The sequence below is a fragment of the Tubulanus polymorphus genome, chromosome 1, assembly GCF_964204645.1.
Source record: "Tubulanus polymorphus chromosome 1, tnTubPoly1.2, whole genome shotgun sequence".
NCBI lineage: Eukaryota > Metazoa > Nemertea > Palaeonemertea > Tubulaniformes > Tubulanidae > Tubulanus > Tubulanus polymorphus.
Window position 1 is genome coordinate 29,191,661 of NC_134025.1, and position 24,991 is coordinate 29,216,651.

A 24,991-nucleotide genomic window follows, 5' to 3' on the forward strand; every position below is an offset into this window, starting at 1 on the left:
AATAGCTAAATTTTTGCTTTATTTTCTATACGCCTAATTTAGGTATAAATTGCCCTCGAGGCTCTCTTGTTTATTAGAAAATGGTAGGCGGCCCCTGTTGAACAGGCCTCCAAACCTGACTGGTCACACCATATTAAGTGCTGGTGGTGGTCACTAATCCAAAGGCAAACTTCCAATCAGATCTCAGTCTAGTCTAGACTGGTCAGTGGTTTTGGTACTATTATCGGGCGTGTATGTTAGGTCTCGGGTTTGAAGTTCGGTGATGCAGGGTACGATGATAGATGTTGGAAAGGATCCCCTTTTTTGCTGTTTTAGAATTACCGACTACCGTACAAAAACAAGAAGTATTTCTTGAGTTGTCTCGAATATTGCTGATGTTCTGGTTTTGGTTTAACTTTTTGGAATAATGAACTGCCCTTGCTTGAATAGTTCCAAAAAGGCTACGCGACTGATCTGATGAGTCGAGTAGGCCTACCGGTACTCTCGGGCTCGGCGGTAGGAGGCGACACAACTAATCGATGGCTTTTTTAGATTTTATAAATACAGCAGGGCAAATAAAGCACGGCACTTCTTACAGATAATATCTCTCGCCATCCTTAATGTTACTTCTCATATATTTGGGGTTTTAAGATATGAAATTCTTCTACAACACCAGTGACGGACAATTTTTAAGTGGATAAAACAGTTCGTAGTTGCCGCTGCCATTATTACTCGCTTCCCTGTGCCTGCGCTCAATCTTAATAGCTATTTTCTACTATAAATAGACTCTTTATAACATTATATTTGTTCTCGAACAATTCATAAGTAATCTCCGCATGTTTTGTTCGTAAGCTTCATTTTTCGTTTAGTCCAGGCAAAATCTTACATTCCTTCCGAAATTATTACATCTCCATTTGCTGAGACTAACAACTTTGTCTTAAAACTTTGACCGACCCAAAAATCTGCAAACGCCTCTTTTTCTACAATGATGTCACTACTTAAGATTCCTGCCAGGACTTTTGCCTCATCGGCAACAAAATGCGATGTGATTAAAAATGTGACGATTCTCGGTGGAGGATTGATGGGTTCTGGAATTGCTCAAGTAAGGCAAACTTTTGAGAATCAATCAACTCAATCAAAAGTCAATTTTATTGCATATCATGTAGCGTCTGCAGGGAACTGGGTTCTCTTTTTTCAGTTGAACCTATTCTTTTAATCTACATTATTCAAGCACTATATCGACCACTCTTCGAGGACTGATCTAACTCTTGTTGTTTTTAAACTTGTAGGTGGCAGCCGCTACTGAACACAATGTTACAGTCGTTGATAAAGATGCTGATTTACTGATTAACTCAACAAACATCATCTCTAAAAGTCTGACAAGAGTAGCAAAAAAGAAGTTTCAAAGTGATGAACAGGTAAGTCTAATCGATCCATCCCTCACGAGTACCCGTATTAAGAAAAGATAAATGTAACACTTAATTCATTAGTTTCTTGTTGTCAATATTTTTAGGCTGGTAAGAAGTACGTTGATGACACAATGAACCGAGTGAAAACCAGCACAGATATAGAACAAGCCGTTGCGAACACTGATTTAGTGATAGAAGCAGTTTCAGAGAATCTAGCTTTGAAGAAGTCTTTATTCAGCACAATTGATGCCGTAGCTCCGAAGTATGTTCCTTGAAATTATCAGTTTATTGATGAGTAACGAGACGAGTAGTACTATATAGGTTAACTATTTATTTGACGCATGAGCTTTCGCTACTAATGAATAGAAGCTTCATCAGTTGAATGAGTATAGTCGATAGAAAAACAATATTCTCAGTTTATTGATGGTGAAGTTTTTCCGTAGGAAGGGCTTCGTACAATCATAATTAATAACATCCTCATCCACATGAGAGTAGACTGTTTGAAACTCGAATGCTTTCAAGTCGCTGAACTCAAACACACATGTTAGAACTTTTGCGACGGAATGTGAAATAAATTCCATTGTCTAACTCGAATTGTCATCTCATTTGTACGAAGATCATTGGTCTCAATTCATTCTAGTTAGGGGTCTAGTTTTATAATTATTCTAAATCAATCGTTTGTTTAAGAAAATCAAAGGAAGAATCGTCATTTGTTTTGTTGATTAATCCAGCCAAATTATTTATTTCTTCAGAAATGCGGTATTCGTGAGTAATTCTTCATCAATACCGATCAGTGATATCGCAGCAGCAACAAAACGATTAGATCAGTTCGGTGGACTTCATTTTTTTAATCCTGTTCCCGTGATGAAACTAGTCGAGGTAGCACTAATTCGCTTGCAGGCTCAATATCACAAAAGGGATTAACTCCTAAAAAGACAAACCGAATTAATCAAGAAATTTAATTGTGTTGAGAATTAAACTTTTCATGCACATGGGCCCGGGGTTTCGTACCAGAAAAAGTGATGTATTTTTCTTTGATTTGTTTATTTTTAGCTCGTCAGAATTAATGAGACAAACGATACAACATTTAACAAATTGAAAGCATTCTCGAAAAAATTGGGCAAAACTGTGGTTTCATGTAAGGTATGCGATTATTATTTGAACCTGGCTAGACACATGCTAGCCCCCATGCTAGATAAACCAGATCAGATCAGTCTGATGTGATTGAGATTATTAAAGCTCTATGATTTTACCCATTTATAGGATACAAGTGGGTTCGTTGTGAATAGACTGCTAGTTCCGTATTTATATGAAGCTGTTAGGATGTATGAGAGAGGTAAAGTGCTTTAGTTTACCATTGTATTATGATGTCGAAAGGCTTTCTTTACTGTTGAGGAAATGAAATAAACAACATATTTGTGATATCATTTTAGGTGATGCAGATTTCAAAGATATCGATACAGCTATGAAGTTAGGTTGTGGATATCCAATGGGTCCATTCGAACTGATTGATGTAGTAGGATTGGATACTATGAAATTCATTTATGATGACAAGGATGGCAAGTGAAAACCATTCATAAATTATTTATAAACTCCATTATAAAAGTATCTATCAAACGATACATTATATGCGCTTCATTATTTTTAGGTTGGCACACTCGAAATCCTGATAACCCTTTGTTCAATCCCAGTCCATTACTCAACAAGATGGTTGAAGAGGGAAAACTTGGTCGAAAGTCTGGTGAAGGCTTCTACAAGTACAACAAAAAATAGATTCAAATGAATTAGCTTTGACACTGTATTAATTATTCATACTCAATATTTATTACAAATAAAATAAGTTGAGTTCAACTCGAAATTTGCTTTGTTCTTCTGGTTAATCTAAGGCTACATAGATTCAATGTTTGTCAGGAATTGGTGACCAGCGCTTTTTGGAATTTAAGGCAGTAAAGATGAACATTGGATTTAAGCTTGGAGGTAATTACCAACTGATATATTTCTAGTCTTTTGAATAAACTTTTAGCCTTTAATTCATCTATCGTGAGATGTTACTCTTTCGTTTTCTCTCGGATATTGTGATCTACGACTGATTCGTGAATATTATTGGACTGTACGATACCAGTGTGCCACGAATGCTGTGCTGACGACGTTTCAGTAGATCCGACAGATTTTCGCTTTATCCACACTGCCTACTGCGAGCACGGGTCACGCAGCGGCGGCACTGCGCAGTTTCAAGAAGTAGTTTACAGATTGTCAAAATTCATGAAATAATGTCGAGGTACCTCCTCTCTCTCTTAAATACAATACAGGGGCGTAGCCAGGGGGAGGGGATTCGTGCAAACCACCTGAGAAAAGCAAGAGTTCTGCATTATTTGGGCCATAAGATTTTCTTTAGACGTTTAAGGTTGCAGGCCTTTTTTAGTACACAGTACTCCACACCGCCGACTCACGACTTTCAGTTTTATTCAGACACCCCCAGTAAAATGTCTGGTTTAGTTTCACGATCGGATATTTTCACAAACCACATTGGTATAAGCCCATCCGATTATAAAAGCTTAACTAAACTAAAATCAGTGTCTCCTAAAACCATCCACCTGCAATGACCTTAAATTTTCCTGAACAAATCTTTAATCATAGGATCCTGGATAGGTCTGTGAGTGTGAAACATCATTGCTTCTATGATGCATTCAATTGTAGTTGATGGATATTGAAAGACGATGGCATTGCAGCAGAGTTCACCGGTAATAAAGAATGAACGTGACTTGAGGAAATTGACCGAATTTGCTCCGTTGACGTCGGATGTAAAACCCAGCGGTTTCTTTTCAAGATTTTTCAAACGTGAAAAAGGTAATGAAAAATAAGCCTATGAGAGTCATGATAACCTACCCCTCTCTTTGCAAGGCTCCCTTCATAAAATTTTCAAGTATCTTCTTGGGTTACAAGAACCCCCGTTGTCAGTGTCCCTCATCAAAGTTGGGTATCCCAGTTTGTCTTTGAATTCTATAGGCTCTGAAAGCACAGGAAGGAATTAAATTGAAAATATCAGAAATGTTTCATATCCTGTTTCAGAGTCCAGTTTTATTTCAATTATTATAATCCCAATAAAAAATCCTCAGGATACCAGGATACCATCAAAATGGAACCCTGAAAACTAAGTAAACCCGTGGCTAGTTTGAAGGCAATAAAAGTCATTAGTAGAGTTTGATGAAAGGCAATAAGCTCAATAATCTAAGTTTATGATAATTTATTGGTCCCAGAAGATCCGCACTGTGAAGTGTGCTGTATTATTGAAGAGAAAAATTAATCTATCTTGATGATACGTAGTCTATATATGTTAAGTCAATGAAGTTTATAGTTTCACTTTCAGTTGGATCACAAAGCGATGCCGATAATGAAACTGAGGAATCTTTATCATCTAATCAATCCTCTCCAGCTTCTGCTTTAAAAGGTTTGTTCATTTGTTTGATTGGTTCAGACTTCCATGGGTGAAACCAGACAGTCTGATGAAACTTCTAATCTTAGACCCTCAAAATGTTGAATACCCATCAATTTGAATGCAGATTATCTTAAAAACGGGACAATTAAATTAATGATGTCGAAAGTTCTTGAAAAATGGTATTTTTCCACTGCCTTATTGGAACCTTTATTATCTTTCATCAGGTCTAGAAAGTGAAGGGAATAATGCTGATCGCACTGTCGAATCGGAAGATGTATCTATTTCTAGTAGCGATGATATCATTCCTCAGACCAGGAATTTTTCTTCCGTTTTAACGAGACTTCGGAATATCTTAGACAATCGTAAGGGGGAGGTAAGACTTGTAACACCGGACCAAGTTCCATCGTTCACTGATGAAATTTGACTCTACAATAAAAGAATTGAAATATTGAATATACATGTATTGGAAATTATCTTATTTCAACTTGATAGCAAAACTTCATTAATGACCATGGAACTAGACCCTCAGTTGATTTAATCCTGAAACGGCAATAATGTTCTTTCAATAACTGAATTGTTTTCAGAGGTTACAAGCGTATAAAGATAGTGATTTTAAACAGTACTGGATGCCGGATGATAATTGTAAAGAATGTTTTGAATGCAGTGACAAGTTTACGACATTTCGAAGGCGTCATCATTGTCGAATATGTGGACAAATATTCTGTAGTCGATGCTGTAATCAAGAAGTTCCCGGACATATATTCGGCTACACCGGTAAGCAATGGTGCAGCAAACATGTTATCATTAATCAATACATCGACAGATGTTCACAATTCATAGTTTTTACACCAGTAATAATTAAATTGGCCAAATTATTACCGGTTGATTGGATTTCAGTTTTTAATCGATTAACTTCGGAACAGGGAATTTTGAACGAATGCCATAATCAGATACCAAAAAACAGAGGACAATTTCTTTACAAAACAAGCTTAACTCAGAACAGTAATTTGTGCTTTACAAAGGCTTTCAGCTTTGCTAATTTTTGGGTTCAGTTGAAAATGTTCTATGTTTGGAAAGCTAATGTAATTTTGGAAGGGCACTGTCCAGGAGGCCTAGACCAGAATATTGCACAACGTTCTGCATCAGCCGCTCGATAGGTAGCTGGGTCAGAGTTTTAGATATTAGATTACAACACAAACGATTGAATGAATTTCTATTGAAAATATGCATGATATGTTTTTGGAAATTTTGGCACAATAAAAGACCCCAGCAAGCCAATGCCTGTGTTCCGGTGGCTTGGGGCCCTTGATGAATGAGAAATTAAAAAGGACAAAAAAATGTAGAGAAATAACAAGAAAGAAATCAGCAAAAAGCATGATATGGATACAAACATGTGTATGTACATATATTTACATACCATGCTTAAAAAATGATAATTGATGAATTTTGTAGGTGAATTGCGGGTTTGTACTTACTGTTGTAAAGTAGTATTGAGTTATACTCAACAGACGGATGCAGCCGGTGATTTACAGGCACTCAGGGAAGATATGAAGTTTTTAACTAATATCGACTGTGATACAACCCCTATTTATCAAGAATTTGGAAAATGGACACCGAGAAAGTTTAGACATAGCGATGAAGGCCAATTTCAAAGGTGCAGTTAGGATATATCAGGAATAGGGTTCAACCGATCGGAATATGATCACGTGATTATAAATTGTTCGTCTTGTTTCTCGTATTCAACAGTAGATCGGGAAGTTTAACTGGTTTGACTGAAAACACAAGTTTTACGAATTTGAGGACTCTGACTCCGTTCGGGATGACTCCGCAACACGAATATCCGACGATGGTTTCCATAAACTACGAACGAAAAATGTTGATTCAGGTAAAGTTCTTACTAATTATCGTTGGCACTGTTTGTTATGCAGGTGTCATTTTGCTGCCCTAAATCACCCCTTCAGACATTCACCAAGACTGCTGATAAATATATCATGGTCTGGTGTCTGATTATTATGGAAGAATTATTATTAGCAGCATGCTTGATGGATCTTTGAAACATCAAACCTCCATATCTGTAGTTCAATTCGGTCGAATATTGAAAGACTGCTGATGTATGGAGTAATGTCTGGGGGTGAAAGGTCCCCGTTGAGAGGGTTGTAGACCGCCGATGGATACCTATATGAAGAATGAAGTAGTAGCGATCCGCTGACTGAAACTGATTACTTTCTCTAAAGGATTCTCAACAGTTGAAAGAGATCTACGTCCAGTTACAAAACCGTGATGAGGGTTTACTAATGCAAACGCATCGATTCAGATTGAGAACTTACAACAATTGTTTGTTCGGTCGAGAGCTCGTTGATTGGTTAATCGACAAGGATAAAGTCGCTACCAGGTATAACTTTGATCAACTACAGTAAATGTTCTCGCTTAATTCGGATCGTTTGCGGCCGATGAAATTCATCCCATTTTTGAGAAATCTTATTTTCATCATATTTACATACATTTTTGTTTAATTGGGTCGTTGTGATATCAACGAAATTCTGATTCGATTCGTCTGGATTCAGGCGCGGATCTAAGGGGTAGCACCTGGGGCACGTGCTACCCTCTACATTTTCAGTTGGCCCGTTAATCATTCCCGGTACCACCTGAGGACGTCGAAAGGCTCCTATATATATCTTTATTTGGTTGAAACAAGCTCAAATCCTTGGAAATCTCATCTGCAGGGGTTTATCTTTTAGAAATTTTCGTAGGGGAGGGCCAACAGACCCCCCTTTCGTTACGCGTGGGTAGTGCCTCTTCATAATAATTATTGCCCTTGTCGGGTGCTACCCCTCAATATAAGCTCTGGATCCGCCTCTGGGATTAAGTGGGTTTGACTGTGTATAAATTTGATGCAAATGTTACTGAACGCGATTTGATATATCATGAATTTGATGTATCAGTTTATAATTTCATAAGATGAGTCATCTGATAAGCTTGTTTCACACTGTCACTATAGAGTACAAGCTGTTGCTATCGGTCAAGCGTTATTAGATGCCAAATTGCTCGGATCGATCAGTTCAAGAGATCATATATTTGAAGATGAATACAGCTTATACCAACTGGGAGAGGTAACTTACGCGAAACTAACGCTTCATAATCTTCATTTCTGCGAAAATACGCTCGCGGACATCGTCATTATTGTAGATAATTTAAAGTACTTTGATCAAAATTTACTGTAAAGCGCTATTAGAATTTGAAAAAACAGATTACGTATTAAGTTGCAAGTTAAAAACAGTTATAAAATTGATAAATTGATGAAAATTTCTTTTAAAAATTTCAATCTTTAGATTTGTTTAAAACGATTGCGGTGCCTGAAACAGTAACATGATTCGTGTAAAGCGTATGCAAATTACGATGTATTACAAGTTATACCGATTGTTTTAATGAATAGTTATGTGAAAGTCCGGCTGAAGCGATATCAATCGACCCGAGTATAATAGAGGAAGATTCAGAACCAGTTTGGATTCGAGAAATATCGGTGGCTGGTGATAGTAGTGATGGTCAGTTCTACGTAGTGTGATTAAATGTTCTCGGGTTGCTGTGTTCTCCATAATAGTTTTTAAAGAGGTTTTGCTTCCGCCCCTCTCAATACCAGCCATCCCTGTTTAAACATCTACTGCTCTTCAATAAGAGTTGGTCAATATTTCGTGCCAATGTTCTATCAAGCCTTATAATGTCATTTGCTTTGTCAAGTAATGTGTTGAACTGTGTGACAGATAGCGCTATATTGAACCTAAATAAAGCTGAATTTCGATATTTTTTTGGGCCATACAAAATGCTTTGTATTCAGTGTCCACTGTGTCAAACTAATGAATGAATACAGTTCCTCGAGAATTCTAGCGTTTTGAGAACTCTTGAGTTAATCAGCTCAATACTAACCACGTAATAAACTGATTTCAGATAGTTCATATGATGACAGTATTGAATACGAAGTTAAAATAGATGATGAATTAGCACCAGCTCACAGCGAATCCGGTTCAATGGCTTACGTTAATAACTTAATTTCGAATCAACAGCCTGTGCGTACGAAACAGAATCGACATCTATCCACGTCATCAGATAGAGGTAAAATACCGTAGTCTAATAAGTTTAGATACAGATTATGCACAATTTCACATCTTATTATATCCACATATTTGATACGATTTGATATAATCTTAACACTCGACATTTTGTGCACATTGTCCATCAAACCCTTTATTACCAAACTTGATGCTTTATGTGTTAAATGTCTATTTAATGAATTCGAAATTTGATGATAACTTTCTTTCTCATCGTATTGTTCATTCTAATTCTTTCTGAAGTTTAACTCATGAAATTTTTGCAACTTTAACAAATCTAATTAATGAATAATTTTCATAGTCCTATAACCGTTTATAAGAATAATATCCGGTGAAATAGTGGTGAATATGTATTTCGTATGGTACTGGTGAAAGTTATATTTGTAGGTGCTGCTGCTGCTGCTGATGCGGAAGTAGCGATTAGCGATGAGTTTGTTTCAGGTATTTCACTGTAATTCTGTAGCAGTTTAGTTGTCTTAGCTCCTGCATCCTCCTCGTGTCATCTACGTTATCACTATCATTACATAATCTACATTCAACTCATAATCAATTGTACTATTTACACTCGAGTAATTAATGAGCTCTTAAGTAATAAGTGAATGGTGAAGGAAGTCTTAGTACTGTGTAATACTAAGTACTGTGTAATACTAAGTACTGTGTAATACTAAGTACTGTGTAATACTAAGTACTGTGTAATACTAAGTACTATGTAATAGTAGCACCTCATCTCAAAGAATGGCCTCTTGTATGTGTAATAGAATAGCAGCTTCGGGTAAATCGGTAGTTAAAATTAGCGGTAAACGATATCTGATTATTGAAGTTATCACTTTTATATTAGTACCGTTGAAATATTTCTGTCGACTTTAGATGCTTTGATACCCAGTCGAAGAGATCAGTTGAATTATGAAACGATTCCTGATTGGTGGAAAGCGGTTCATTCTGAGCATCACCACGAAGACAGCGCTGATCGATTAGCTTACGATCGTTTGGGGTAGGTTTTACTCCGTCTAATTGAAATAACGGTACAACATCAACGCAGTCATCTACGATTAGTCTTTTTTTTTTTTATAGAAAAGCACATTTCGATCATATGTCGATGCTCACTAAACAACTGTTAGCGAGCCAAGGATTAGCGTTATCGTGGACAGATTTGATACTGCAGATCGTACGTAGAGTTTGTGAATTCGTCAGTCCTGATGTGAAAACCGACGGTGATGACATGGACATCCGGCAATATGTTCAAGTTAAAAAGGTAGAATAACCGTTCTGAAAAATTCTAGTGCTGTGAGGATAAACGAAAATCCAGCATGAAAAATGAAAAATTTAATCCGAAATTTTGTTAAGCATAGGATAGGATATAGCAGAAAACCGAATAAACTACCGAATGGCAGAATTTACTTTCTATATTGATTCGATTTTATCTCATTTTATTTTTAGATCGCCGGCGGACAGAGAGTCAATTCAAATATTGTATTTGGTGTGGTCTGCACGAAAACAGTCGCTCACAAAAAGATGGCTCAGAATATCGCCTCGCCGAAGATTTTACTATTACAATCCGCGATAGAATATCAAAGAGTCGAAGGAAAATTGTCATCTCTGGACCCACAGATATTGCAGGTACATTGAATTGTATATATCAGGGTTCTCACTGTCTGTGATAAATGGTTGAAAGTCAGGGAATTTAAGCTCTTTTAGCGCTCAAGTCAGTGAAAACCTATGGAATCTTTGGTTTAATGATATTTTCATGTTGTCAAACTGTGCTATGTTTATTAAAAGGAACACGAATATTTGAAGAACTGTGTCGCTAAGATCGCAGCGTTGAAACCCGATATTTTACTGGTCGAGAAAACAGTTTCGCGTTTGGCGCAGGATTTTATTCTTCACGCCGGAATAACGTTAGTTTTGAATGTTAAGCCCGTAAGTATCGTTCCTTTACTTTTAAAGCACATGCTGCAGCTATTATACTCGATCTATGTAATGACTCTCAGTGTAAAATTCTATAGTTTGAAAGGTTTCCTAGTGCCAGTAGTTCAGTTCAACGTTTCGACTATATCCTAATAGTCATCATCAGGAAAACTATGATCAGTATAGTATTCCTTTAGTATTAAGTCGAAATAAACTTCTAACTCATGGAAACATTTTCTACTGAATTTTTCATTTTAACTGTGGTATTACATCATTGTTTTAATATGGACTTGGAGTGTTTCATCAATGGTTTTTTTGATTATATATTGTAGACCGTTATGCAAAGAGTTGCCAGGTTTACTCTCGCCGATATAGTGCCATCTATTGATGGTCTAGTGAGTAAACCACGACTCGGAATCTGTCACAAATTCTACAGTCAACAGTTCACGTTACCCAATGGTAAAATTTCATTACGTAAACCAGTGAACTGATCGTCTTCGGTGTAATGTCTTTAAATTTGTGTTTCATATTTTTAGGCCTCTCAAAAACGTTGATGTTTTTTGATGGTTGTGCCAATCATTTAGGTTGCACTGTCACGTTACGAGGAGGTAGTCAGTCTGAATTGAGTAAGGTAGGAATTTTGAGATGGAATTGTCATGAAGGATGGATCCTCGAGAGACTTCTGACCAACAGAAAAGTGCACTTTTCCAGGAATAAGATCTAATTTTATGCTGCATTCATTAAAACTGACACATTCTTATCGGAGCTTTCTGGGGTATATGTTTCTGAGATTAACCCTTTCAGTGCGGACTAATTACTACCCTATAGTGCTGGAGATAATTTGAACATTTTGAAAAATTCCACCCTAGTGTGTTGAATAACGGGAATACGACTATAGTGCGTCTACACTGTGGTGCGATGTATCGTTAGTTACTAATATCTCACTATGTTTGACAGGTGCTGCCATTTTTCAAGAGGGACATCAATACACCATAGTGCGGTGTACAAGCAAATCTATCACTGATTTATACACTGCACTGCGGTGTAGACGCACTGAAAGGGTTAATATCAGTCTACCAGAACTATCTCTCGTGGAAAAACATTTTGTGATCGATTAGAAACTGCAATGGGTATATCGACCGTAGTTAATACTACACGTGTTACAGTCTGGATCCACCTCTCATCTTAATATCTGAAATCATTTAGCGTTGGACAATCTACTGAAAAAAATATCCATTAAATATCTTTCTGTAGGTGAAAAAGATTCTTCATTTCATGGTATACGTAGCTTATCACTCGAAACTGGAGACATCATTTATAATGGATGAACACGGTATGCCTCCACCGCACCCGACTGAACTCGTACTTAACATCGATTGCTTCGACGATTCTTCCGAAGATTCCCCTACGAATCCCATCGATTCATCGTCGAATCGCGACGAATCGTTCGTCGGTAAACTCGTCGAGAACCGGACCGATTCCGCGGCGGAGAACGACCCGTTGTCGACGTTATCGGAGGAAATGGAGCACGCGTACGACGCGATGAAAAGCGAAGACGTGATCTTCGAGGAAAATATTCCGCTCGCGTCGAACGACGACGACGACGAACGTTGGAAACGCGTCACGCACGACGACATACGTCGAATGACCGAAGTCGTTTCAAACGTTCAAAAAAGCGAAGACGACGACATCGAGAATATTCGCCGCGACACGATCGACGTGGTGACCGATATTTCGAACGATTCTAATCAAAGCCCGATTCCGGAGTCCGACGATAGATTAACCGTACCTCACTGCTCGACGCCGGAGCTCAATCAAAGTCCGAAGGGTTTGAGTTCGTCGGCGGAAATCACTGACTTTTCCGATCCGCTTCATAATTATCAGAAATCGCACGACGAATCAATATTTCTGAGTAAATTCGGACTGAAAGTTCAAGAGCAAGTGACGAACGATTCGTTGAAGTTTAAGAAGGCTTTAGGCGACACGTTGTTGTCTATTTCTCCGTATATCAAATACGACATCCCCTATCTGCAAACCGTCTCCGGAGCCAGTTGCGAGCTACGTAAATACTTTCCCGATATTCTCTACTCGTCGGCGTTATTCGACGCAAATTCGTTCAAAACGAAAAACTATAATCATGACTCGGACAACAGTACGAAGTGTTCACCACGCGTTGAAAAGAAAGACACACATCCGTTTGTGTCGTGTATGATGACTGCTCCGATTGATCATCCGACAAACAAGGTATGAATCTATTCACCTCCGATGATTCGCTTTATTTCTTTAATATCCATAAAATAATGAACAGTTTCGTTTGTTCTCATATCTCGATGTATGTAAATAAATATATATAAACAGGTTTATGTAACTACCATTTGAGCATAGTTTCTACTCTTTTAACTTTCAGCGCTGACTAATTAATACCCTAAATTGCTGGAGATAATTTGAAAATTTAAAAAATTTTCATCTGAGTGTGTTGAATAACGGGAATACCACTATAGTGCGTCTACACTGCCGTGCGGTGTATTGTTAGTTACTAGTATTTCACTATGTTTGACAGGTGCTGCAATTCTTCAAGAGAGATAATTACTAATTACATCAATACACCGCAGTGCGGTGTACTAGCAAAATCTATCACAGACGCACTGAAAGGGTTAAGAGCTTAATTACTCCCAAAATGATCAAAATACTCTCAAAATAAAAATGGTTTTTAGTTCATCTTCATTTAAATCATCTATTAAGTGGTTGAAATTACTCCAAAATGCAGGTACCGTAGTCGGGTTGCTCATCTCCCCTCAGCAGGAATTCAAACCTGGTGGCATCGCATCCCTGCTGAGGGAATATCGATGAATATAGACTGTGTTATCAAACCCAGCACCACCAGTAAATTGTATGTAATGTAGGTAAAATATCAGTACAGATTTATTTTGAGAACCTGAAAACGTTGGACTGAATATAAGTTCATATACATCATGATATTAGATAAAAATGAAACCGTTTGTTATTTTATCAATATTTTTGGATATTCAACTATCTCAAATATTTGAGTTATCTTTCCTTGTATAACTGGTAAGATTGTTTAATTGAAGGCGATGTTAGCCGATTTCCGAGCACGTGGGGGACAAATACATCCCTTATCCTGCAAAGAAGTTCAAGAGAAGTTAAACCGAACTATTTCTAGAGAGAGTCGTTCTAGTAGAGATAGCACTGAGGGACAATCAGCTTCTAAATGTGTTAATGGCAGTTCTGACAACTGGTCTCAACACGTAAGTAACACATTGTACTCATATGAGCCAATAGTCATCATCGTTTGATATGATTTATGAATTTTTCGGTGGAATTTAACTATTTTTCAGATCGATTGCCTAGATATTTATCGTCACCAACGTTTGGCTGTCTTGTTCAGTAGTTATTCGTATATTTCAAATAATTATCCGAATCCGTGTATAAATCCATGGTAAGTGAGTGTTCCCGCGCAGCAGCATTTTACTCATCAATCTTAATATAATATATTAGGGATCATTCATAAAATGCAATGGTGGGGAGCATAAATTGGACACTTCCCCCTATTTACATAATGGCTATAATTGCATATAAATGGTGGTTTGAAAATCTACAAAATCTTGATAACATACTTAATGAATAATCGATTATGCCGTTTTGTAGGGTTTTGAGTATGGACTATTATGGTCGAATCGACTTCACTTTGGGTAATTTTCTAGAGCGATTCTGTTTTAGGTAAGTTACGTACATCCGTGTAAACTTACTTATATTTGTTTGTATTTTCATCTTTTCGTTTTCAATGTCGGTATGTTTTGTATTTCAGAGAATCGTACTCGTGTCCGAGTGAAATATGCGACACTCCGATGGTAGATCATATCCGTAGATTCGCCCACGAAAATGGCTGCATACAAATCATTCTGAGAAAAGTCGAATCATCAGCACTCGGATATCCGAATCATATCGTCATGTGGAACTGGTGTCGAAAATGTAAAAAGGTCCGATTTCGTTCAGGTTGACGAGATTTTATTCTTGTATAAACGCGAGCAATTCTGATTATTTCATCGTTAAAATTGATCATTCATTTTTATTGTGCAAGCGTTAGTTTTGGTTTCATTATATCTGAGAAATCGTAACGTTTGAGTTCGTAATCGCGAACAATTAAAACATATGATATTAAGACGAGATGTATTGATTTTTAGATAACACCGCCGGTACCGATGTCTGGTGAAACGTGGGCGCTTTCGTTTGCTAAATATTTAGAATTACGTTTTCATGGAAGTGCGTACACTCGTCGGTCACATGTTGATACATGCGCGCATTCCTTGCATCACGATCACTATCAGTATTTCGGTTTTAAGCAAATTGTGGCCGCGTTTAAGTAAGTAGTTCTCTCCTGCCGGGATTCAGCGCCTAGACTAAATGAAGTATAGGGAAGTGGTTTACCCTGGTAGTCGGCATTTAAAGTGGTCCGCAGGGTCTTTCAATTTGGATTGTTGCTAGAATAGTTCACACACCAGTGTAATGCTGATCTAGTCAGTTTGACAGGGTGGCCACTGACCTAGAAAGCCTGGAAAACTCAGGGAATTTGGATAATGCTATTGGCCACGTGTTTCTTTATCGTTACGTGATTGTAACATTCTGAACCCAGAAATTTCTCTGATTCACTCGGGGAATTTTTTGTAATCACACGGAAAAATCAGGGAGAACGGAAGGGGATTTGTATATGGGCAGAAAGTGGCCATGCTGTTCGTCAGATTCGGGATTTAGTGGATCAAACACTCGTTTAAAAATCTTCTATTCAGATACACAACGATCGTATTAAAAGAGATTGCATTACCTCCTTTAATTCTGACAATCAATGAAGAAACTCGTCTTCCTAACCACGCGTTTGAAGAAACCAAAGCTTTAGCTGTGAAGTATGTACGCCTACCTTATATGATATCTAAATAATGAATAGTTCATATATTTATGCAATACTTTATTACTTATTTCAGAGGTCATAGTGTTTATAGTACTATCATGGAGCATCTGTACAAACTTAAGGCTGATATACAAACCGAACTGGAAGATCAATCGCTGGCAGTGTTTCTAGCTAAACTGAAGGTATACAATCGTCTAGTCTCATGGAAACACGTTTCTAACAGGTAGATAAATAATAGATAAATTTCATTCTCAACTATTTTAGGAAGAGCGAGTTTTGTTCCGTGAACATATAGAAAAATTACAACTACTGTTAACATCACCATCATTGCCGCAAGATGATGAAGCGCTTTCTAGAAAAAATAGTGTCGTCAGTAGTACAAGTTTTGTTATCGAAGAACCAACTACATGTAAAGGTTAGATTGCTAACTTGTCTTTTAATTCCTTTCCATGAATTTGTATTAATGAAATGATGATTGTTTTACCGTAGATGTACACGAATTGCTTTTCCAAATAACTGATGCAATTGTTGAGTTGAAGCGTATGATCGCTGAAGCAGCTGATAGTTGGAACTTGAAGTAAGCTTCTTTCGAAACGTAATGACTTGCTTCTAGCTCTGCAGAACGGCCGTATAACATGAGTTAATTTTTCAGGATATCCGAGTTTCTGGATCATCAAAAGAAGATTTTAAAGAATCGTTCAAAAGGATACAAAGAAAGTAGCACACCGGACAGTGTATGTATGTTGTATTTACAATTCAGAGAGGTTTTAACCACTTGAGCTATACATGTAGTGTCATTCGTATATCCAATATAGATATCAGAACTTACACCTCCCCGTTCTGAAGATGAAGGCAGTATGGATGTTAATCAATCTAGTAACACTAAGAGCCTTCAAGTTTCTGATGAAATAGATAATAGTATTGATGAGGATGAAAAAGAAGACCACGAAGCTGAGGACAAAGGTATAACACATGAGAACACAGTATCGCAGAGCTGATACGGAATGAAACTTAAAATCGACGTAGAAATAGCATCACAAAATAATTCCTTTAACACTTTGCGGGTAAACGTTATTTTGAAACAGTCACTACTAATTCACGTTGTTTTACTAGCGTTATTACAAACTATGGAACAATTAACCGCTGCTCGAATTGAACGAGACCTTCACGAGGCAATGCAAGACGTGCAAACCAGTACCGGTAGGAATATTCCTCATGATTCCACCTCTCTCTCTCACATCTTGCTTATTGCTGGCATGTTGGCGCTTTGTATACCGTACATATAATATAATCATACTGATTGATTGTCTCTGAACTGTAACGTTTTTGCTGAATCAATGTGAACGCAGTGGACAATACTTCCACGGATATGCTGATTGGCTACTTGTCTTATTCTTACCCTCTTTTTTTTAAAACCCACTATCAGTAGATCAAGTGTGAATAAGTATAAAGATAACTACACCACAGATTCCCGCAACTGCTCCACAGTTCCGAGTTAGACTCAAGGGTTACAATAATTGTAATTGGAAATGATCTAAATTTGTCTCTATAAATAGTTCAATACAACCCAAAACTGTTGAACTGGATGGTTCCTGAGGCCATTTTGTCTTTTGATTGTTAGAATCAGTAGATTCACCTGGTAAGCTCCGGGTTTGAGCAAAAAAAACTGGCCCCGGGTGTTAGAAGAAATTATCCATATTCGAACAATCTCAATTAAATTCACAATTTATACCACTATTTATCAAGCTTTTTCACGGAATAACACCGCATCAGTTTTAGTTCCAAAATTCTTTTTCCGAACAAATAGATTTTATTACATTTTCTTGTTTTATATCCTAGAAACGACAAGTTCTGGAATGAGTTCCTATAGCAAGGAGAATTACATATACGGAGTAACTCCTGGTATCAGTGAATCGGGATTATTCCCTCCATCAGCGGCTGCATCATTAGAACAGGATAGTTATATCGTGTGCAGTCGACGCGGAACTGAACCCGATATTCATCATCACACGTCTTCATCATTCAAACAGGAGGATGATTTCATTATCGGTGAGTTCTTTTACAGCCAGTTCTTTTACATCATCATCATCATCATCGGCAGGGGTTGATTTTTCTTAGAATAGAGACAGGAATTATCTCGAGGGATGCGTCATTAAAGCAGGGTGTTAGTCGGCCTGATGACTTTGCGACTACCAGCAATGATCGCGTCGCAATCACCTTTTCACCTACGATGCTAATCACTATGAGTCGGACATGTGCTACTTTCTGTTTCGTCTCATCGTCACAACCGACATACTGAGACTAGTCACACATGTTGCGACCTACCCACCCATTTTCAAGCAGTTGCGATCTTTTAGCTATGCTAGGTGATAACTACATAAATGATGACGATAAAATATTTTCTGATGATGAAGTAATTTTACATGTTACAAAACAGGACTTGCAATGATTTTTACTTTTACTAGATTTGGAAGACTAAGCACAGAGTTACAAAACTCTGAGTTATAAAACTTGTAATGACAATGTTGTTTCATGAATGAATTGTTGATTTACTGTTGAAATGCCGTTAATTAACAGGATTTATAAATAGACGTTATTCAATGGCTCTCGGTAAGCTTCGATGATAAAAAACCTTTATCTCGCTATTTAATCTGGTTTTATTTAATTATACGGTTTGTGGAGTTTCTGCTTCATAACAAATAACCATAATAATTTATATTTATATCATATAATATTGATATGAGAGTACTTACCTATACCAGTGGAGTCTATATGAAAATATGGTTCATTTTTCATGTTATGAATACCAGTTATTATTTTGTAAATATACGATGAGATTGGATTATTTATCTATCCAAAGTGGAAAAAATTGGTCATATTTTTTGCTGTTTTACTGCTTATAATTTCCAAGCGAAAATCATATTCGCTGTTTTACAGTTTTGAGTCGGGATTAAGTTGAAAATTTTGCTTCATTCATTTATATTATTCTATTATCGCTTATTTCGTCTGTGCCATATATAATTTCAAACAGAGCGTAATGCCGGTGAAGTTGATGTGAATTCCGACTCAGATCAAAAGCGTCATATCGTCGTTCCAGGATTGAAGAAGAATTCCAACTATCAATGTATGTGTATCATTCACGTAGATGTACTCATCAACCCCTTATATAACTATAATATTCATTTATATGTATCTTTATATAATATTATTCGATACATGTATTATAATATTCGCAATGTTTATCATTATTGTTACAACCAGAGCTGCCTCCGAACTGTTAATGATTTTAGTTATTACGTTTTTGGCCTATGAAATATTGATTTGATATACAGAAGTGTAAAAGGTATTACCCCCATTGCTTAATGATTAATCTGACTGTTATCTTTCATATTTCAATGAAATATGTTCGAAATATTTCATCCCTTTCCATAGGTCGGCAGCCCTGTATGTGTGTCTCAGTTCTTCCTTCATTTATCTTGTCCACTATCATTAGTATTTCTAATGGTCAGAAGTTGATGTTGGACGAGGTGGAATTGAAGCATGAAGTCTTTCAGTAGGCCTACATTATCAGGGGCTTAAGCATTTTTTTCCTTATATCATTAATGTGGATTTCATGCTTCTGTTCTCCTATTAACATCAACTTGTGCTCTCATGTATTTTGTTTATTAAGTTTCGTGTCTTTGTTTCAGTTAACACTCATTCTTGAACCTGATGCTAATATACCAGTCTTCATCTTTGCAATTAACATCATTTCAAATAATCCTTTCTAATTCTTTTGTTACTCAGGTTTTTGTAAGTAATCACATGTATCATGATTGGATGAATCACTTTTTAACATTTCTTCGTTTCAAGTTCCTTTATATTATCACCAATTTCACATTTCTAGATTAAATCATAATTGACTTTTGGGATGGTGAAATCTGCTTTTTTCCTTCAAAGAAATATATTTTTTATGATGATATGATATCGAATCTATTGATTCAGCTATATATTTGTGAAGTAAATATTTTTTTTTATGATCGCCAGTAGGCCTAGATTTAAATGATATGTTTAAATATCTCCTCAGTATATCCTTGGTGGCATTCAACTATGTGGAACGGTACCTGTAAGTTGCTTGATTCATTAAAAACCGAGAAAAGCATCTTTCACATTCGGCTTTGTTTGAAGAATTATATACTTTTATGATATATACTCTTACTATCTGTAATTAGTAGAAAGGCTTCATTACCAATGGATAACAAAAGAAATCCATTGCGAGAAATGGCCATGTTTGAAGTACACAGATACCTGATTTTCACTGCTTATTGCCGATGCTTAGTATATTTTAGTTGAGCCTATTCTGTGCTAAGAATTCATTCTGTGAATACAATTCTATCCACTAACTTCACAACAATCATCTATCTACATGCACCGTTAATGTGTTACTGGTAGTTATTACAAAGATAATAGTGCATTTGAGAAGATGAACGTTATTCATTAGAAAACGATTGATTTTCATGTTTCATGTTGACACCGAAGGTTTTCTCTACAGTAACTCAGGTATCTCATCCACAAGCTCAAAGTACTGATGAAACGGATGGTCATCTGATGCGGTCAGAAAAAAGAGTACCTTCGATGAAACAGCTTTTTTCCAATTTCTTGACTGGTGCTTCATACAAACTTCTACAACCGCCTTTGTAAGTCTTCTGATCCTGAGGTAAATCTAGTGCCTCCACATTCAGATATTGTACGCTGATATTCTACTTGCAGCGGTCCGGAGGAGCATCATCTGATTCCTGGTGGCAGAAGAAGTCTTCCAATTGTTGTATATGACCAAGAACCTAGTTCGATAATTGCTTTTGCTCTCAGGTACTCATTTTCAAGAACAGTGAAATATATCTCTGGTTGATTTTTCATAGACAAATCACTGTCTGACTCGGAAAAAAACTATAAGGATTTCGACATTTCAGCTCAGACCTTCGAGCCATTTTTTCTTTTTGAAAAAGTGCTAATAGATTTGAGTCGAAACGTCAGAATCATTACAGTGCCAAAATCCTTACTGCGTTTTATGATATGATTTCAGTTCACATGAATACGAAGTTGCGCTTCAAGAACTCAAACAGAATCTATACAGTAGTTGTAGTAAAAGCGCTTCTGATTCGGGTACAAATAGTCCAGCTCTGAGTAGAAGAGGAGGTAATAGTCCAGCGGTTAGTCGACGAGCTACAGACTCAGAAATTAATGAAAATGCCCGTACGTATTCGAAGCAGTTTGTTTTAAGGTCTGTTTCACAGAGTACGTTCCGTATATATTTGATATTATCTCATGCTTATCTTTTGCAGCTTCGCAAATGAAAAAAACCACAGCTGTCCTGTCGTTTTTCCGCGTGAACAGCACGACTAAAGATCGAGAACAAAGTCCCGTAAGAACAACTTCAGGAAAACCGACGCCCTCTGAACCAGCGGATACTGTGAAATATATAAAAAAATTAGACAGAGATAGCGTCGAACTAGATGACAATACCGGTGAATAGATTCATTATGATTAGAGAATTTTGTGTTTGTGATGAATTGAATAATCATTAATGGATTTATATTTTTCAGATGAGCCCGATTTCATGTTTTACAGTGATATGGATAGAAACAAAGGACCTAGTTCACACGTTGAAGTTCGTAAGTATGATGATGAATAATTGCAGTACAGGTGTATTTTTCATTCGTATGCGCTCATACTCAGCCTGCTGTCATTCCAGAGTTCTGTGATAATATCTCCAAGTTTTTCTGTCGTGTCTATTATGCTGAACAGTTTAGGCAGTTAAGAAAACTTGTATTTCCATATGGTGAGGAAAGGTAAAGGAAATTTGAATCAGTCTCACTCGAAGAAATTCATTAATCAATTCGAAAATGGGCACATGGTCACAGCAACTATATCGCATCCCTTTCGGCAGGAATTTGAACTTGGTGGCATTGCGAGACTCTGCCACAGCTCGAATCCCTGCCTGATTAAGCCTGAGTGTGCATGTGCATGCTAATCAGGTAGGGTTTTGTGCCCTGGCAGTCTGCTATGCCGAGGAAGGATGCTATATCAGTTAAATCTGAGGAGGCGCGTGAAAAGAAAAGGTTCCTTTGTTTCTAGGTATATTCGCTCACTTTCAAGATGTATACACTGGATGGCCAGAGGTGGAAAATCTGGTTCTGCTTTCTGCAAAACGAAAGGTAGTAATAAGGAATAGCAAAATATCACATATAGGAGTTTACTGAATTTATTCTCAAATACTGTTTGATTTTTAGATAATCGATTCGTTCTGAAACAAATGTCACGCCTAGAGATGCAATCATTCGTTGAATTTGCTCCCCACTATTTTCAATACATAACAAAAGCCTACAGCGATCAGGTAGGTTTGAGTGCACTGTTTTGCGAAAACACAAAAATCAGTATCGTGGAAATGATAACATATCATATTTTTCAGCAACCGACTGTTCTAGCGAAAATATTGGGAGTCTATAGAGTTGGTTACAGAAATTCACAAACGGCTTCGGCTTCCAAACAAGACTTACTTGTGATTGAAAATCTTTTCTATGGACGTAAAGTCTCTCAAGTAAGTGTAAAATTCATCGTTTACTCCTAACTATACATGCGTAAAAGACTGTATCTAAATTCTAAGCGATTTCTTTTTAACATCGTTTTTGTAGGTATTTGATTTAAAAGGTTCGATGAGAAACCGACTTGTAAATACAGCTGGAAAACGAGAAGAGGAATTGGTGCTATTAGATGAAAATCTTCTTAAGCGTAAGTTTAACCCTTTCAGTGCGTCTACACCGCAGTGCAGTGTATAAATCAGTGATAGATTTTGCTAGTACACCGCACTGTGGTGTACTGATGTAATTAGTAATTAGTTTCTCTTGAAAAATGGCAGCACCTGTCAAACATAGTGAAATATTAGTAACTAACGATACATCGCGCCAGGGTGTAGAGGCACTATAGTGGTATTCCCGTTATTCAACACACTAGGGTGGAATTTTTAAAAATTTTCAAATAATCTCCAGCACTATAGGGTATTAATCAGTCAGCACTGAAAGGGTTAATTATTCTCGACGTTTGCGGAAACGTTCTTTATTCTTGGAATTCTTAATGTATCGTTTTTTGCATTTCGATTTCAGTGACTGTTGACAATCCTTTGTATATTCGTCCACATTCGAAAACTGTGCTTACTCTGGCGATAACGAGTGATACTCATTTTCTGTCTAGTCATTTTGTCATGGATTACTCGCTGCTCGTCGGATTGGATGAAGTCAATAAAGAACTCGTAGTTGGTATCATCGGTAAGTGCGATGAAATGTGTGAATTTGTGGTACTTCATACATGGGTTGATTTCAAATCCTTTCAAATCAGGCTTCATAGTTCGGCTCTGCTCTGAAGGCCTCAAGTATAACGTTTTATACTGCTGAAATGGCCTGGGAATCTTATGGCATTTTAGGTTGTATAAGGCCCACTTCCATGAACATTTTGGTACCCCTGTGCTTGCAGGGACAGATCTAGATCCGGGGGTTAAGCCCCTGCCTTCCTATTGAATTTGCCCTGCTAGTCATGACAGGTCGTGAAAACCTGCAAATTTGACACTCCTCAAACTTTTTAGATTTGGATTCACTTTGCATTTTCGTAAGTACACCCCTAACTTATTATACATGTCAATTTATACCCAAGTGTATATTTGCAGACTATATACGGACATTTACATGGGACAAGAAACTGGAGATGGTCGTCAAATCAACTGGTATTTTAGGAGGACAAGGTAAAATACCACTTTCGTTAATATGATCAGAGTTTGTTGTATTTGATGACACTATTGATGATAAGGTTCTTCAAATGTTCTTCATTCAGGTAAAATGCCGACGGTTGTTTCACCGGAATTGTACCGTAATCGATTTCTCGAAGCAATGGAACGCTATTTCTTACTGGTGCCCGATCGTTGGAGCGGACTTGGATACAACGTCGACAGTTAGAATTTCTTACAAGATAAAGGAATACAACGTTTTCATGTGCAATCAGAGTATAATAAACACTTCTAGTTTAGAGAAAAACCTGCATGAATACTATTATAGTGTGCACTGCTTGTCAGGAAATACATCAATATACTAGAAAATTCTCTCATAACACATCTGATAATTAGAATTGATCGCTGAACGCAGGGAGGTGTTACTGCTTGTACATTCCATCTCACTCACTGCATTCCATTTACTGCCTTTCATTGTAGTACGCAATATAATTGTTATCCCTTGTCAGCTAGTAATGGAACTCATTTACAGAAGACCTGTCGAAATGAATAGATAAGATATCCCGGTCAAATGTGCCAAATAATTTTTGCTGCTCTCAGTAATCCGGTTAATCCTTGATGTAATTAGGCTGATAATACTCCAAGGTTTATAGTTCACTGCTCGTGGCGTATTCATGTAACATGGGTCTACATAAACCCATATTGAATTCAAAGAACAATGTGGGCAGCACGGGTCAACACGGATTTCTAATTCATTTGAGTGCTATTTGTGATTTAGTTTTTTCAGTAAATTTTTTAAGCTAGGTCACGCCGTTCGTTTATCTGCTCATAATGAATGCTAGAAGTATCGAAATCTCACTGTCCACTGTCATAAATTCGGCAAATTATTTTCTATTTTTAAATCAAAAACGTAAGATAAAACAGATCACGTTATGTCACCGCGTCAATGTCTGTGGATGATTTGTTGTGTATATGCAATCGAATATGAAATAAAGATCAAAGATCGAACTATGTGTAAAAAATGTATGTGTTGCTGTAGACTGACAGTGTTATTCATTTATGGCCTGAAATACATCATCCTCCCTCTGCAGGGACTCGAACCTGATGGCATCGCTACACTCAGCCACGGCACGAACCCCTGCATCAGTAGACCGGGTGCGCAGGTACATGCGCAGCTTTCCGAACGAAAACTGGCGGCACCAATCAGATTGCTCGTTGTATAATCGTTGAGGCAAATTTCAAGGAAGAACTATAAATGGGAAAACCCGGGCTAAAATAAAACGGGATTTCTGATTGGCTAAAAATCACATCATCTGAACTGCGCATGTATCTGCGCACACGGTCGATTATGGCAGGTTTCGTGCCGTGGCAATCTCGATACCATCAGGTTCGAATCCCTGCCGGGGAAGGATGGAAATACATGTATTCAATTGGCACTGACTGTACGTGTATGAGAGGGCGTTCTGTTCTTTTCTACAGTTA

General features: G+C 37.3%; 2 protein-coding genes across 8 annotated transcripts; both read left to right on the top strand.

Annotated features, from left to right (window-relative positions):
• Positions 1-910: 910 nt before the first annotated feature.
• On the top strand, positions 911-3,219 carry LOC141910580 (hydroxyacyl-coenzyme A dehydrogenase, mitochondrial-like). Its single transcript, XM_074801275.1, has 8 exons — positions 911-1,081; positions 1,269-1,397; positions 1,493-1,650; positions 2,141-2,267; positions 2,442-2,531; positions 2,652-2,724; positions 2,822-2,947; positions 3,037-3,219. Exons 1-8 carry the CDS (start codon positions 965-967, stop codon positions 3,159-3,161), a joined length of 945 nt encoding a protein of 314 aa, XP_074657376.1. The 5' UTR covers positions 911-964; the 3' UTR covers positions 3,162-3,219.
• Positions 3,220-4,091: 872 nt separating this feature from the next.
• LOC141900429 (1-phosphatidylinositol 3-phosphate 5-kinase-like) lies at positions 4,092-24,518 on the top strand. Of its 7 annotated transcripts, none has more exons than XM_074787326.1 (46): positions 4,092-4,235; positions 4,744-4,836; positions 5,049-5,197; positions 5,409-5,598; positions 6,277-6,478; positions 6,571-6,709; positions 7,059-7,216; positions 7,823-7,934; positions 8,258-8,366; positions 8,767-8,931; positions 9,315-9,368; positions 9,795-9,918; positions 9,999-10,179; positions 10,365-10,544; positions 10,704-10,844; positions 11,165-11,291; positions 11,369-11,463; positions 12,087-13,076; positions 13,922-14,098; positions 14,189-14,289; positions 14,499-14,570; positions 14,659-14,830; positions 15,035-15,213; positions 15,638-15,751; positions 15,830-15,938; positions 16,021-16,171; positions 16,246-16,333; positions 16,409-16,490; positions 16,572-16,719; positions 16,870-16,956; positions 17,596-17,805; positions 18,334-18,366; positions 18,788-18,880; positions 20,288-20,432; positions 20,506-20,604; positions 20,819-20,988; positions 21,078-21,260; positions 21,339-21,407; positions 21,488-21,584; positions 21,871-21,950; positions 22,026-22,129; positions 22,205-22,333; positions 22,428-22,524; positions 22,896-23,057; positions 23,453-23,527; positions 23,617-24,518. In XM_074787326.1, the coding sequence occupies exons 1-46, from the start codon at positions 4,106-4,108 to the stop codon at positions 23,736-23,738; spliced, it is 6,687 nt and encodes a 2,228-aa protein (XP_074643427.1). In that variant the 5' UTR covers positions 4,092-4,105; the 3' UTR covers positions 23,739-24,518. The 7 variants fall into 7 exon arrangements, with proteins under 7 accessions (XP_074643427.1, XP_074643432.1, XP_074643443.1 ...); XM_074787331.1 differs by having other exon boundaries at positions 4,756-4,836; XM_074787342.1 differs by lacking the exon at positions 18,334-18,366.
• Positions 24,519-24,991: the final 473 nt, after the last annotated feature.

Excerpts from the sequence above, each read along its gene's own strand:
- LOC141900429 (XM_074787326.1), top strand. The coding sequence starts at position 4,106 with ATGGCATTGCAGCAGAGTTCACCGGTAATAAAGAATGAACGTGACTTG. Across the intron at positions 8,932-9,314 it reads ATCCACGTCATCAGATAGAG|GTGCTGCTGCTGCTGCTGAT; the intron begins GTAAAATACCGT and ends TTATATTTGTAG. Across the intron at positions 11,464-12,086 it reads GTCAGTCTGAATTGAGTAAG|GTGAAAAAGATTCTTCATTT; the intron begins GTAGGAATTTTG and ends ATCTTTCTGTAG.
- LOC141910580 (XM_074801275.1), top strand. The coding sequence starts at position 965 with ATGATGTCACTACTTAAGATTCCTGCCAGGACTTTTGCCTCATCGGCA. Across the intron at positions 1,398-1,492 it reads AGTTTCAAAGTGATGAACAG|GCTGGTAAGAAGTACGTTGA; the intron begins GTAAGTCTAATC and ends CAATATTTTTAG. Across the intron at positions 2,948-3,036 it reads CATTTATGATGACAAGGATG|GTTGGCACACTCGAAATCCT; the intron begins GCAAGTGAAAAC and ends CATTATTTTTAG.